At 41.7% G+C, this 12889-nt stretch overlaps 1 protein-coding gene across 4 annotated transcripts in view; it reads left to right on the forward strand.

Annotated features, from left to right (window-relative positions):
* SRPK2 (SRSF protein kinase 2) overlaps positions 1-12889 on the forward strand; it is a 226512-nt gene that overhangs the window by 92532 nt on the left and 121091 nt on the right. The window contains exon 1 of one of the 4 annotated variants that reach the window (XM_073573615.1): positions 791-1492. The exons of the other annotated variants lie outside the window; for them this stretch is intronic. Coding sequence (XP_073429716.1) covers positions 1455-1492 — 38 coding nt within the window. The 5' untranslated portion in view covers positions 791-1454. Of the gene's footprint in view, positions 1-790; positions 1493-12889 lie in introns of those variants that run through there. 4 annotated transcript variants of the gene reach the window in all.

Genomic DNA, 12889 nt, shown 5'->3' on the forward strand with positions numbered 1-12889 from the left:
GGGAAAAGTATAAAATCTCCTATAAATGTCTGTTCTGTTCCTGATCTAAGGCTCTCAGCTTTTAGGTGAGATGAATCTGTGCTGCACTTTATGTACGTGCTCAGTAGGGGGCAGTGCTGTGGGGTCGGCGTCAGGGAAATCAAGGAGTCGGAGGTTTGGGCATACCGACTCCACAGCCCTGCTTTATACTAGCGATCGGAGGTGGTTTCTATGGTTGAATTCTCACCAATCATCTTGTATCAATATATCTAACATTTTCTATTAGGCCATATTATGTTTTTTTCTGATGAATCCCGTTCTTATTTTCATAAAGCCTTCACCACTGTTACGTCGCATTTGGGATGCATCGTTGGAATAAAAAAAAATTCTCCGACTGTAAATCCCACCTTAATTGCTGATTGTTAGCTCTTCATCCGTTATCGCAGGCACGGCATGGGCTTTGGATATCCTTTCAGCCTGTCTGCTGTGAATTAGTCTCTGTCATTGGCCTGAAGCTAATACATCTCACAATGTGAAGGCTGTGCTTTACTGCAGGCTGCCCAATAACATAAAATGGAAGTGTTGCTTTTTCTTTGTGGAAACCTTGAGCACTTTTGGGAAGATAATGAAAATGACAAACCGTTCCCATTGTTCCCCGCCCCCTGTGCCTGGTGTATTAGGAGCAGCAATCCTATGCCCCTGTGATTGGGCATTTTCTCTGTCCTCTGGTGTTGTATAGCATGTACACTGTGCTGATGATGGGTGTTGCTACTCCTTGGCTCTGTGCATTGTGTGCTTGCGGAGGGGTGGCCACCGGAAATCTAAGAAGCACCAAATGCACGATCGTGGTGACATCCTACATCTAAAGCTTCCTTAGATGAACCAGCCCATAGAGGAGTCAGCTTGGCTTCACCTCCATCAAGGATATTCTGTCTCTGCAATATATTTTCTCATCCGATTGGATTGATTCCTACATTTTCCGAAGAGCATTTTGTATGACAGTCGTGGGGGAAAAAGGAGCTGGCGAGGGAGAGATGACATCTCCCCTGCTCCCATCTCCAGCCATTCATTATCACAGAGCTGCTGCTGCTCATTGCAGCCCTTTCATTCTGCGCTTAGGAACACCCCTGTGCTTGAAAGGAATGGTTCTTCCTGCTTTCATAAACAGTCATGTGTATAGTTCAGCCAGGCCTGATGCCTCTGGAGCTTTCTTTTTCTGAAGAGCACCAGTGAATTTTGCTTTTTCGTGTTAAGGTTTTTTTTTTTTTTCCTTTTTTTTTCCTTTTTTTTTTTTTCCCTGGTGCTAGGGTGCCATCAGTTCAGTGGCCTCCTCCTTCCTCCAGACAGGATTACACTCCAGCTTCTCATTGCACGGATCCTTCTGCTTCCTTTGGCAAGTGAAGACACAGCAGACAGTCGTGGTGGGGGATTATTTTCTGATTTTTCCAGAAACCAAGGAGAAGATTGAGCTGCTGATGTCCGTTAACTCCGAGAAGTCGTCCTCTTCAGAAAGGTACATGTCCAGCCAGGGCCTGGTAAATTTCCGTTGTAGACTGGCACCTATTTGGCATTCAATGGATGAATTGGCATTGATTTTGTCTTGAGCTGACGGCTAGTGTCTGCCAGTGTCGAATTGGTATTGTACCCAAATAGATATTGAAGCTTGTGTGTGATGATTGGTATTCATTGTGTGATCGTCGTCTGTCTTGGCCACACATCGGTGTCTCCCACCCTCTGTCTCGATTGCTGAACTACCTGAAATGCAGGGAGTGCCCCTAACATTGCATTGAAATGCTGAGATGGGTAGGTTGCTCATATACATCAGCACGGATGCTGTTCGACAAGTCTGTGAGTATTAACCACATACAACGCAAACATTTTCTTACATACATGATAAATATTTCCCACTTGAGACATTCGTCAGGCTCATCCGATAAATTTCAAGCATATTTTACTTGCTAGATCATCTCAGTGCTTATACTCTTATATCATGGAAACTACTATATACTATATACATTCAAGACTAAGGATCTGACATCTTCCGCAAAACAGCAGGTGACTTGAATGATAAATGAGATAAAGGTACACTGATTATACAATGTAACATTTAATAATTCTATTTTCATTCAAAGTTGTCTAGTTCTAAAATATTACTTTGGAGCATAAATATTTATATGTTGGTTCCCCCCCCCTTTTTTTTTTTTTTTTAACTTCTGAACGCAACCGGTAATCTAACAATGGATGTTTTCGATTGTGGTCGCCATGGCTACGTTCAGATACGTGTACGTTTATTTTTCCTCTAGTCTATACCTAATTGATTATTTTTGCAGTTTAGAAAGCATTAATAATAATATTTATTCAGGTTTTATGTTTTAAAACTCTGAATATTTGGTTTCCAGTGTAGGTGGATGCATTGTTTACAGTGCTAGGTGCATTCATAGACCTGGAGGTGATGGAATGGACATCCGAAAAACAGAGTTACGGTTTTGGGGTTAATTTACATCTTGACATTAGCAACAAAGTAAAAGTGAATTTAGCAAAGGTCAACCACCTACTGTAGGCTAAAAAAATTAATCTGCATGGGAATTGACATGTTGTGGATTTTAAATCGACAGCATGTTAATTCATTTTGAGGTTTTTCACCACAAATTTCACCCGTTGTAAATGCATAAGGTGAAATCTGTTGCAAGTACGTAACTAAATCCATGTGTAAAATCGATTTTTAGCCGTGGACTCACAAAATCATGGCTTAAATATGTGTGAACAAACCCTTAATAATTAAAAGTACCCCTTTAAAGAGAAGTCTGTCAGGTGAATGAACCCCCTAATCCATCTACATTGGCATGAAAAGTCATAGAAAGTTAAATCATAATAATATTTTTTTTATTTCTGTAGCGCCAACATGTTCTTCAACGCTTTACATTTTAGAGGGGACTTGTACAGACAGTAAAGACATTACAGAATAGCACAACTCAACATATATACCAAAAGGAGCGAGGGCCCCGCTCACAAGCTTACAGTCTATGGAGGAAATATGGGGGACATGAAAGTGAAATGGTAAAAAGTGCTTGTATTGTACGGTCCAGCCATCAATATAATAAATGGTGTATTCACATAACGCTGCATGACATGCCACCAGCCAGTATTTGTACTAGTTCTGGTCTTCTGCCGGCTCTGTTCAATCTCCCACCTAAACAACTCACCGCTTCCACTCTCTGACCACAACATTCTCTCCTTCACGCTCACAAATCCTCGCCCACCCCAGCTCATTCCTACCTACCACACAGTCAGAAATCTACAAGCTATTAACCCTCAGACACTTTCAGATTCCCTACACTCATCTCTGTCCCCAATCTCCTCTCTTTCCTGTCCTAATCTGGCTGTTCATCACTACAATGACACTCTTAGAAGCACCCTTGACCAAGTAGCTCCCCTCACCCTCAACCTCCAAACACAGAGTAAAACAGCCCTGGCTCACATCGCAAACTCAACTTCTCCAGCGATGCTCCAGGAGTGCTGAACGCCTATGGAGAAAAACCCGCACACCAGAAGACTTCATACACTTCAAATTTATGTTAAGAACCTATAACGCTGCCCTTCACCTTGCCAAACAGACCTAATTCACCACCCTGATCTCCTCACTAGCCAACAACCCCAAGAAACTTTTTGACACTTTTCACTCCCTCCTCAGGCCAAAACCACAAGCCCCTATCACAGACATTTGTGCTGATGACCTGGCCTCCCACTTTACAGAAAAAATAGATAATATCCGTCAAGAAATCTGCTCCCAACCACCAAGTGCTGTGACTCCCATCCCTTCCTGCATCTCCCCTGGCTCACTCTCCACATTTGATCCCATCACAGAAGAAGTCTCCAGACTCCTCTCTTCTTCTCGTCCGACTACATGCACTACCGACCCCATTCCCTCACATCTCCTCCAGTCTCTCTCTCCAGTCGTCACAACCCACCTAACTACAATCTTTAATCTCTCCCTCTCCTCGGGCATTTTCCCATCCTCCTTCAAACACGCCATCGTTACTCCATTACTAAAGAAACCTGCTCTCGACCCATCCTGCACAAACAACTACAGACCAGTCTCCAATCTCCCTTTCATCTCTAAACTTTTGGAACGCCTAGTTTACTCCCGCCTTACCCGTTACCTCTCCATTCACTCCCTTCTAGACCCTTCACAGTCCGGCTTCCGCCCCCTACATTCGACTGAAACTGCACTCATCAAAGTGACCAATGACCTTCTGACAGCAAAATGTAACGGTGACCACTCTCTGCTCATTCTTCTTGACCTATCTGCAGCTTTCGATACTGTTGACCACCATCTCCTACTCTCTAGGCTCCAGTCACTAGGCATTAAGGACACTGCACTCTCCTGGTTCTCTTCCTATCTCTCTGACCGCTCCTTCAGTGTTTTGTTCTCTGGCTCCACGTCATCTCCTCTTCCTCTTGCTGTCGGGGTACCTCAGGGCTCAGTCCTTGGCCCCCTTCTTTTCTCTCTCTACACGGCCCCAATTGGACAGACCATCAGCAGATTTGGCTTTCAGTACCATCTTTATGCTGATGACACACAACTATACACGTCTTCCCCCGACCTTACCCCCGCTGTACTACAGAACGCCAGTGACTGTCTGTCCGCAGTCTCCAATATCATGTCCGCTCTCTATCTGAAACTCAACCTGTCCAAAACTGAACTTCTTCTGCTCACGCCGTCTACTAACCTCCCTAAATCTGACATTTCCCTCTCCGTGGGTGGTACCACAATAACACCCCGGCAGCAGGCGCGCTGTCTGGGTGTTATGTTTGACACCAATCTCTCCTTCACATCCCATATACAATCCCTTGCCCGCTCTTGCCGCTTACACCTAAAGAACATCTCTAGAATCAACCCTTTTCTCACTATGGAAACAACAAAAACCCTCACTGTTGCATTGATCCACTCTCGCCTGGATTACTGCAATGCTCTATTAATTGGCCTCCCCGTCACTCGACTATCCCCTCTCCAGTCCATACTTAATGCAGCGGCCAGGATCGTCCATCTGGGTAATCGGTACTCGGACACGTCCGCTCTTCGCCAGTCCTTACATTGGCTGCCCATTCATTATAGGATCCAATTCAAAGTACTTGTTCTCACCCACAAAGCTCTCCACAGTGCGGCACCCCCTTACATCTCTTCTCTCATTTCTGTCTATCGGCCTAGCCGATTGCTGCGCTCTGCAAACGACTTTCGACTAACCTCTGCACTAATCCGTACCTCCCACTCCCGACTCCAAGACTTCTCCCGTGCTGCTCCTATCCTCTGGAATGCTCTACCCCAAGAAATCAGGACTATCCACAATTTGCATAGTTTTAGGTGCTCCCTCAAAACACACCTGTTCAGAGCGGCCTATCACATTCACTAATCAAAGTCATTCTCTGTGTAAGTGTGCGTGTGTAGCCCATTCACTATCTCCATCCATCCTTCACTCCCGCAAGATGGCTGGACCTTCATTGTAAATACACCATTGTAAATACACACCTGTACTCTGTATCTCCCCCACCTCATTGTAGATTGTAAGCTCTCACAAGCAGGGTTGTCTTATTTCGTCTTATTTTGCTTTAATTATTGTATTGTTAGCGTTGTTACTTATGACTTGTGTTTTGAAACTGTTAAACTGTAAAGCGCTGCGGAATATGTTGGCGCTATATAAATAAAGATTATTATTATTATTAAGTACAGGGGTATTAAGTGTATGGACGGTGTATAAACAGATGCTGATTTTGAAGAAAATGTTGTATGGGCAAAATGGGATCGTTAGATAGATGAGGTGGAGTGATAGGCCAGTCTAAAGAAATGCGTCTTTAGGCCATGCTTAAAACAGTATTTATTAGGAATTAATCAAATTGTCCTGGGTAGTGCATTCCAGAGAATTGGCGCAGCATCAGATAAATCTTGGAGACAGGAGACGGAGGTTCAGATTATTGAGGATGTTAATCTTAGGTCATTAGCAAAGGTAGGGTGGTAGACTGAGATGAGGGAGGAGATGTAGGGTGAGGCTGAACCGTGGATCAGAGTGGTAAATTTATATTCGACCCTGTAGCGGATGGGCAACCAGTACAATGACTGGAACAGGGTAGAGCATTGGTTTAGCAGTTGGAAAGGAATATGATCCTGACTGCTGCATTCAGGACAGATTGGAGTGGTGAGAGTTTAGTCAGAGGGAGACCGATTTAGTAGACAGTTGCAGTAGTCCAGACGAGAATGAATAAGGGCCACAATAAGAACAATAAGAGTTTTTGCAGATTTAGAACAGGTAAGAAAAGGTCTAATTCTAGAGATGTTTTTTGTGATGTAGGTGACATGAGCGAGTGACCGGATGTAGGGGATGAATGAAAAATCCGATTGAAATATGACCACAAGACAGCAAGCATGTTGCTGCAGAGTAAGGAGAGGACAAGGAGCCATCAAACGATACAGTGAAGGAAAGGTCAGGGAGGTAGGAGGAAAGCCAAGAGAGAGCACTATCTTTGAAGACGGTATTGCAGAGCATAGTGAGGAGGAGCTGGCGATCCACCTTGTTGAATGCTGCAGGGAGTAGTGGCCATTAAATTTAGCTGTTAGTAGATCGTTAGAGACTTTAGTAAGGGCAGTTTCAGTAGAGGGTAAGGAGCAGAAACTAAATTGCAAATGATCAAGAGCATTATCTAAGATATAGCGGTTTAATAAAATGATACCTTGATATCTGTCATTACCTGTTTTATTACAGAGTTCTTCAATTTTCTTAATATGTGTATGAGCTGTTAAAGATTTTTATTCAGGACTATTTTTAAAAAAAATTTTTTTACTACAGGTCTGAGAAATAACAGGCAGATTGTTCCCGATGACGATCTCTGCCAGAACAGCGCAGTCACAGAATGCTCCCTGATGGCGATTCAGAAGCTTCTGCTGATTTCACCTCAACAAAGCAGTGGTTTCTCTTCCACTGTGCTCTGTTGATTGGACGTGACTGCCAGTGTCATGCTGATTGACAGCCAGCTCCCCACTGCCTAATTGCAGGAATCTGGCTGTCAATCAGCATGACGTCTACAGTAATGCTTCATTGACAGAGCAACCTGGGAGAAGAAGAGCTGCTCTGTTGATGTGAAGCATCTGAATCGCTGGCCGGAGCAGTCGGTAACCACTCGGAGTCGGTGTTGAGTAGAACAGGCATGTTGTTGCCTCTGTTAGCAACTACCTGCTGGTTAGTTTTAAGGCCCGTAGTAAAAAAAAAATTCAATAAAAGTCCCGAATAACCCCTTTAAGATCTCTGGGCGGTGCATGGATCTCCCTGAGGGGCCGACATATAGTGATTGACAGTCTACTTTCCTGACCTCACTGCAGAGCTGTGTGTAATTATAATAAACACCGTACAGCAGAGTTGAACTCTGTCTCAATACAAATTAATCTGCAACTGTAGCTCTTAGCACTGTGCTGTATGCTCTACTGTAGACTTGTGACTGATTACAGCTAAGGGCCCATCAGACATCAGTGATTTTTCTCATATGCAAAAATTGATCCACATTTAGTCACTGCTTTTAATATGAGTTTCACAGAGTATGATTAGAAAGTTACAGTAGTTTTTTCAGAGTTTGGTCAGAATTTCATCAGTTTTTCTCAAATGCATAAAACACATTTCTCAAGCTTCTCATAATAAAGACAAAGTCTATAGAAAGGACCGCACACGGATGGTATTCGACTGCTGTCCATTTCTTTTCTTTTTTTTTCCTCCACAATCCCATAGTCGTGCCTTGGTGAGTTTGACCCAAGACTGCGATCAAAATTTAATGTTCCAGTAATTTTATGCAGACCACTCTGCAAAAATACATGGACTTGTAAATAGCCCAAGGTACGACGAGTTCTATTCATGAAAAACATGGATATTGCTTGTCTGAGAAAAAGTTGACTTTCAAATGAGCCCTAACACTTCTTCAGCTTCCATCTCACAGTTGATCAGCGGAAAAAGAAGAGGGGTGTTTTGGGGAATACAGTTGAGAAGAGAGAGATGAGCTATAACTGCAAATGTGTTTGTAATGTTCAGCTCTGCTGTACTATGTTATTTACAACTCTGGAAAAAATTAAGAGTCCACCACATCAAAACCCTGTTATGGGCAGCCCATTCTCCATACCTTAACCCCGCTGAAAACCTCTGGAATTTAACCCCTTAATGACCATCAATACGGCTTTTAACTGACCTGAGATGTAAGAGAATAGCATCCCCAAACAGGTGACAATCCAGCAGCTGTCGGCTGTACACCATAGCTGACAACTTGCTGTATCACAAACGATCAGTGTTGGCACCGTCCATATCTGTTTAACCCCTTAGATTCTGATGTCAATAGTGACTATATCATATAAATGTTTCAAAGTGTGGTTTCTCCCTCATTATCCCCATCGGCACCCTGAGATCATGATTGCGTGGTCCTGATGTTTGCCATGGCAATTCATGAGCAAATAGCGTCCTTAGAGTCTGCCGGCTACACTGACCTGTTCAAAAGACAGCGACGTTTAGATGGTAAAAATCAACCTTTTTATTCCTATCATGCCACTTTGTCTTAATTCCTGAAAAGCACCTGAAGGGTTAATAAACTACCTGACAGCAGTTTTCAGTATGTCAGGGGGTGTGGTTTTTAAAATGGTATCACTTTTGGGGGTTTTACAATATATAGGACCCCTAAAGTCACTTCAAGCCTGGATAGGTGCCTAAAAATTTTTTGGATAATTTCTTTGAAAAAGTTAAAAAATTGCTGTTACATTTTTAAACCTCCTAAAATGCTAACAAAATAAAATAGCATTTTACAAATGGTGCTGATGTAAAGCAGACATGTGGGAAATTTTATTTATTAATGTTTTTCTATGGTATGACCATCTGGATTAAAGGGATAATCATTCAAAGTTTGTAAATTGCTATTTTTTTTACATTTTTGTCATATTTCTGATATTTTTTTATAAATAAACACAAAACATATCGACCTAAATTTACCATTATCATAAAGTATGTGTCACGAAAAAACAATCTCAAAATCACTGGAATTTGTTGAAGCGTTCCAGAGTTATCACATAAAGTGACACTGGTCAGATTTTTTAAATTTGGCTCCGTCACTAAGGGGTTAATCAAGATGATGGATAGTGACAAGCCATCAAACAATGAAGAACTGCTTACATTTTTGCACCACAAGCGGTATGAAAGACTTGGTGGCAAGCATGCCAAGACGCATGAAAGATGTTATTAAAAATTATGGTTATTCCACAAAATATTGATTTCTGAACTCTTCCTGAGTTAAAACATTAGTATTGTTGTTTCTAAAATGATTATGAACTTGTTTTCTTTGCATTATTTGAAGTCTGAAAGCTTTTATTTTTTTTTTTATTTTGACCGTTTTTCTTTATTAGAAAAAAAATACAAAATTTATCGCTTGGAAATTCTGATACATGTCAAATTTATAGACTAAAAGAACAATTTACATTTTACTCAAAATATACCTATAAAGAGAAAAATCTGAAACTGAACATTTGAAAGTGGTCTCTTTGTTTTTGCCAGAGCTGTATATTCCTACCCAGCTGCAAAGTAAGTTCCGGAGAGCAAATTGTCTCATTACATGTCTCACACTGGTAATGCCCCCTTACATTCTCCTGCACGACCGTGGATGTATAGATACGTCCAAGGTAGTCTCCCTGCATTTGATGCTGGCTCCGGCGCTAAGCCTGCATCTTCCCCGAAACTGATCTGATCAGCTGTGATGTGCCTCTAACAGCTGCGGGCGTACCCGCAATCCAGCCGCAGCTGTTAACAACATGTTAAATGCCGCTGTCATTATGTCATGAGATCTGGAAGCGCTCTTGTCACGTGATCACGGGGTGCCTGAAAATTGCAAGGTGGTGAAGGGGTTAAGATGAGCTCTGTAGTTAGATCCTCAGGTAGATTTTAGATAAGGGAGTCTGGCCCAATGATCAAAACGGCTCCTTTACATATAAGAAAAACTTGAGTTTCTCAGGAATAAGCTATCTGATTGTAAATATCAAGGTATCATTTTATACAACTTTCTATGACCTGCTTCACCATATAGATGGAGGAGGGTTGATCCTACGGACAGATTCCCTTATAAATAGATTTATTTTAAACTAGAAAATTAGACAAGTGGCCCTATGAAACCTGTTCAAAACGCAGTGCAGATTTTTTATTTAGTTTGTACTCTCTTGGTTTGAATAGTTTGCTTGAATATGTTACTTTTTTTTTTTTTTAATTTTTTTTAATGTAAGGAATTGTTGATACTTGTATCTGTTACCCTCTCTGAATATGTTATTAAGAAAACCCAGCTGCCATGGCAACAGAAAAATGTCTATGGCATCTTTTCATCTTCCCTGTAGGCATTCTGTAGCCATGGGTTACCCATTCTAATCAATTAATGGAACCAGTTGGTCACTGACAGCAACCCGCTCTGTCTTTCGCAGCAATAATGGTCACAGAACACTCCTTCCTGGCAAAGGGAGAACACAGCATCGGTCAAAATATTCCTTGCCCCATATATAGCAGAAAGCTACAGGTAAACGCTTCCTGGGCCACGTTCACACTATCAGTATTTTACATCGGTATTTGTAAGAACAAAACCAGGAGTGACACAATCAGAGGAAAATTATAATAGAAGCACATCACCACTTCTGTATTTCTCATCCACTCCTGATTTTGGCTTACAAATACTGAACGTGTGTACGTGGCCTTACCTCTAGCTTCCGACCAACAGTGGGTGCAGAGTAGGAGTGTAATGGGGGTAAGAAACTAGAGTGGTTGGACCTACTGTGACAGCGCTGTTGGTGCACGTTAATAATGGTGGGTCACTGTAACTACTATAAGACTGCCTTACAATCTCCACGGTTGAATTGGGAGGTGCAGATTAACCTTTAGTTTCACTATTACTGTTGTGGGGCTACTTTAGTCATCAGATACTCCTGTTGCCGTACTATGAGGCCACTGTAAATGCTGTCCGTTTACTACAGTGTCGTCACTATACACTTGACATATATGAGATATACGCCATATATTTAAATTGCAAATCTTTGTGGGGAAAAAAAAGAAAAACCAGGACGTTTGTGTATGTGAGAATATATTCAGGTCCCAGCAGCCTACTCCTCGATCGCTTTCATTTTCCTACCAACCCATTACCACTAATGTGTCTTGCTAGAAGTACAAGCGAGCAAACAATTTTTCTGGCATTTTTGAAGAGTCCTAAAGTGATTTGTTATTATGTCATACATACATATTATAAATATAATCTAGATGTTCTCACCGCTGCAAAATTACTGGAAGCATTCTTACCATGTCAGTATGCCAAAGCATTCGGTCCTACATTGTGATCTGGATGTGACTCGACTCCATAATAAAATGGAATTTTAGAGCATGAGAAAATATTCCAAAAACTATTTGTAGGAGAATCCCTAAACGCCTTTTCAAACCATTTCTTATTTAAAACATGGAAGTTAAGGCATCCAACAGCTTTAAAAGATAAAAAAAAACAAACAAACAGCTAACCCTAATAAATGTGCTGCGTTGTGAAATGTCTTATTTACTTACAGGTCTTAGAGCACATTGCTTTCAAGTCATATTTTTAGCCTAAAAGTTAGAAAAATCTCCTGATGTATACTGTAAAGATATTAATAGAGCTCCATTCCCCTGACAGAGGCCATGCCCGTTTGGGTTACATGTTGACATACTGTTATTTTGATGTACAAGAAAGTGCAGCTTAAAGTTGGTGATAAAATGTTTTGCTTTCCAATAGCAACCAATGACCGTGAAACTTAAATTTTTATGAAAGTTTTTGCTTCAGGCAGTTTTATAAGCAATCAGTGTAGTATGTACAGAGCACAACCTTCCCAAGCGGCTTAACAACGCAGTATTAATGAGCAAACATACTCAGATAAGGTGTTATTCGAGCACGCGCGTGTGTCCACAACAGAGCTGCTTTGGTGTGCTCGAAAAATGTTCGAGTCCCTGCCGCTGCATGTCTCATGGCTGTTAGTCGCAACACATGCAGCTGGGGGACTCAAACATATTCTCTGAGCACGGAGAAGGCACTGGGTCAGCACACGTGCATGCTCGAATAACACCTTTTCAGAGCACGGTCGCTCATCACTAATAACCATCATTTCATTGTCTTTTTTATTTTATTTTTTTTATAAAGTTAAAGTAAAGATTTGAAACTTTGTAATATAGCGTACCTTATTAGAGAAAAATGCCTCATGCCCAACTTATCAGACAGCTCTGATTGTACTGCCGAAATATCTCTTCAGTAAATACAGATTGTCATCCCACTTAGGGATTTTATTACCTTTACTGCCTATAGAAGTCTATGGAGGTGAGAGCTATAGACAGAGGCAGCTAGCGAGACAGAGAACACTGCTTAAAGAGAAACAGTGAGCACGATTTTTTTGAAGTAAATCCATGGCTTTAATAGCGCTGTCATTCAGATTAAATTGATACCTGCAAACAAGAACAGCAAAGCTGATTTCTTCACCAGTCATCATTTGAAGTTTTCAGATAATTAGATTTCGGTGCTCTGGCCGGACTGTAAACTGGGTCGTTTCCTCCCTGCCTGATTCCCCAGCCCTCCACCAACCTCCGGTCTATGAATGATCTGGCTCTTATGAGCAGTGACCTGTCTTTCGCAGATGGAGGGGCTAGGGAATCGGGCAAGGATGAAATGACTTAGTGTACAGTCCGGCCCCTGTGCACCGGAATCTAATTAGCAGAAAGCTTCAAATGATGGTTAAAGAGGAACCACAAAGCAGATTTCTTCACCAGAGTATTACAGCACCGTTACAGCCATGTCATTACGTTACAAAATCATGCTGACCGGTTCGTTTTAGAAGTAAGGAGTAGTGAGAAATCAT

This window comes from Dendrobates tinctorius, unplaced genomic scaffold (genome assembly GCF_039654945.1).
Source record: "Dendrobates tinctorius isolate UK_male_01 unplaced genomic scaffold, ASM3965494v1 ptg000035l, whole genome shotgun sequence".
NCBI lineage: Eukaryota > Metazoa > Chordata > Amphibia > Anura > Dendrobatidae > Dendrobates > Dendrobates tinctorius.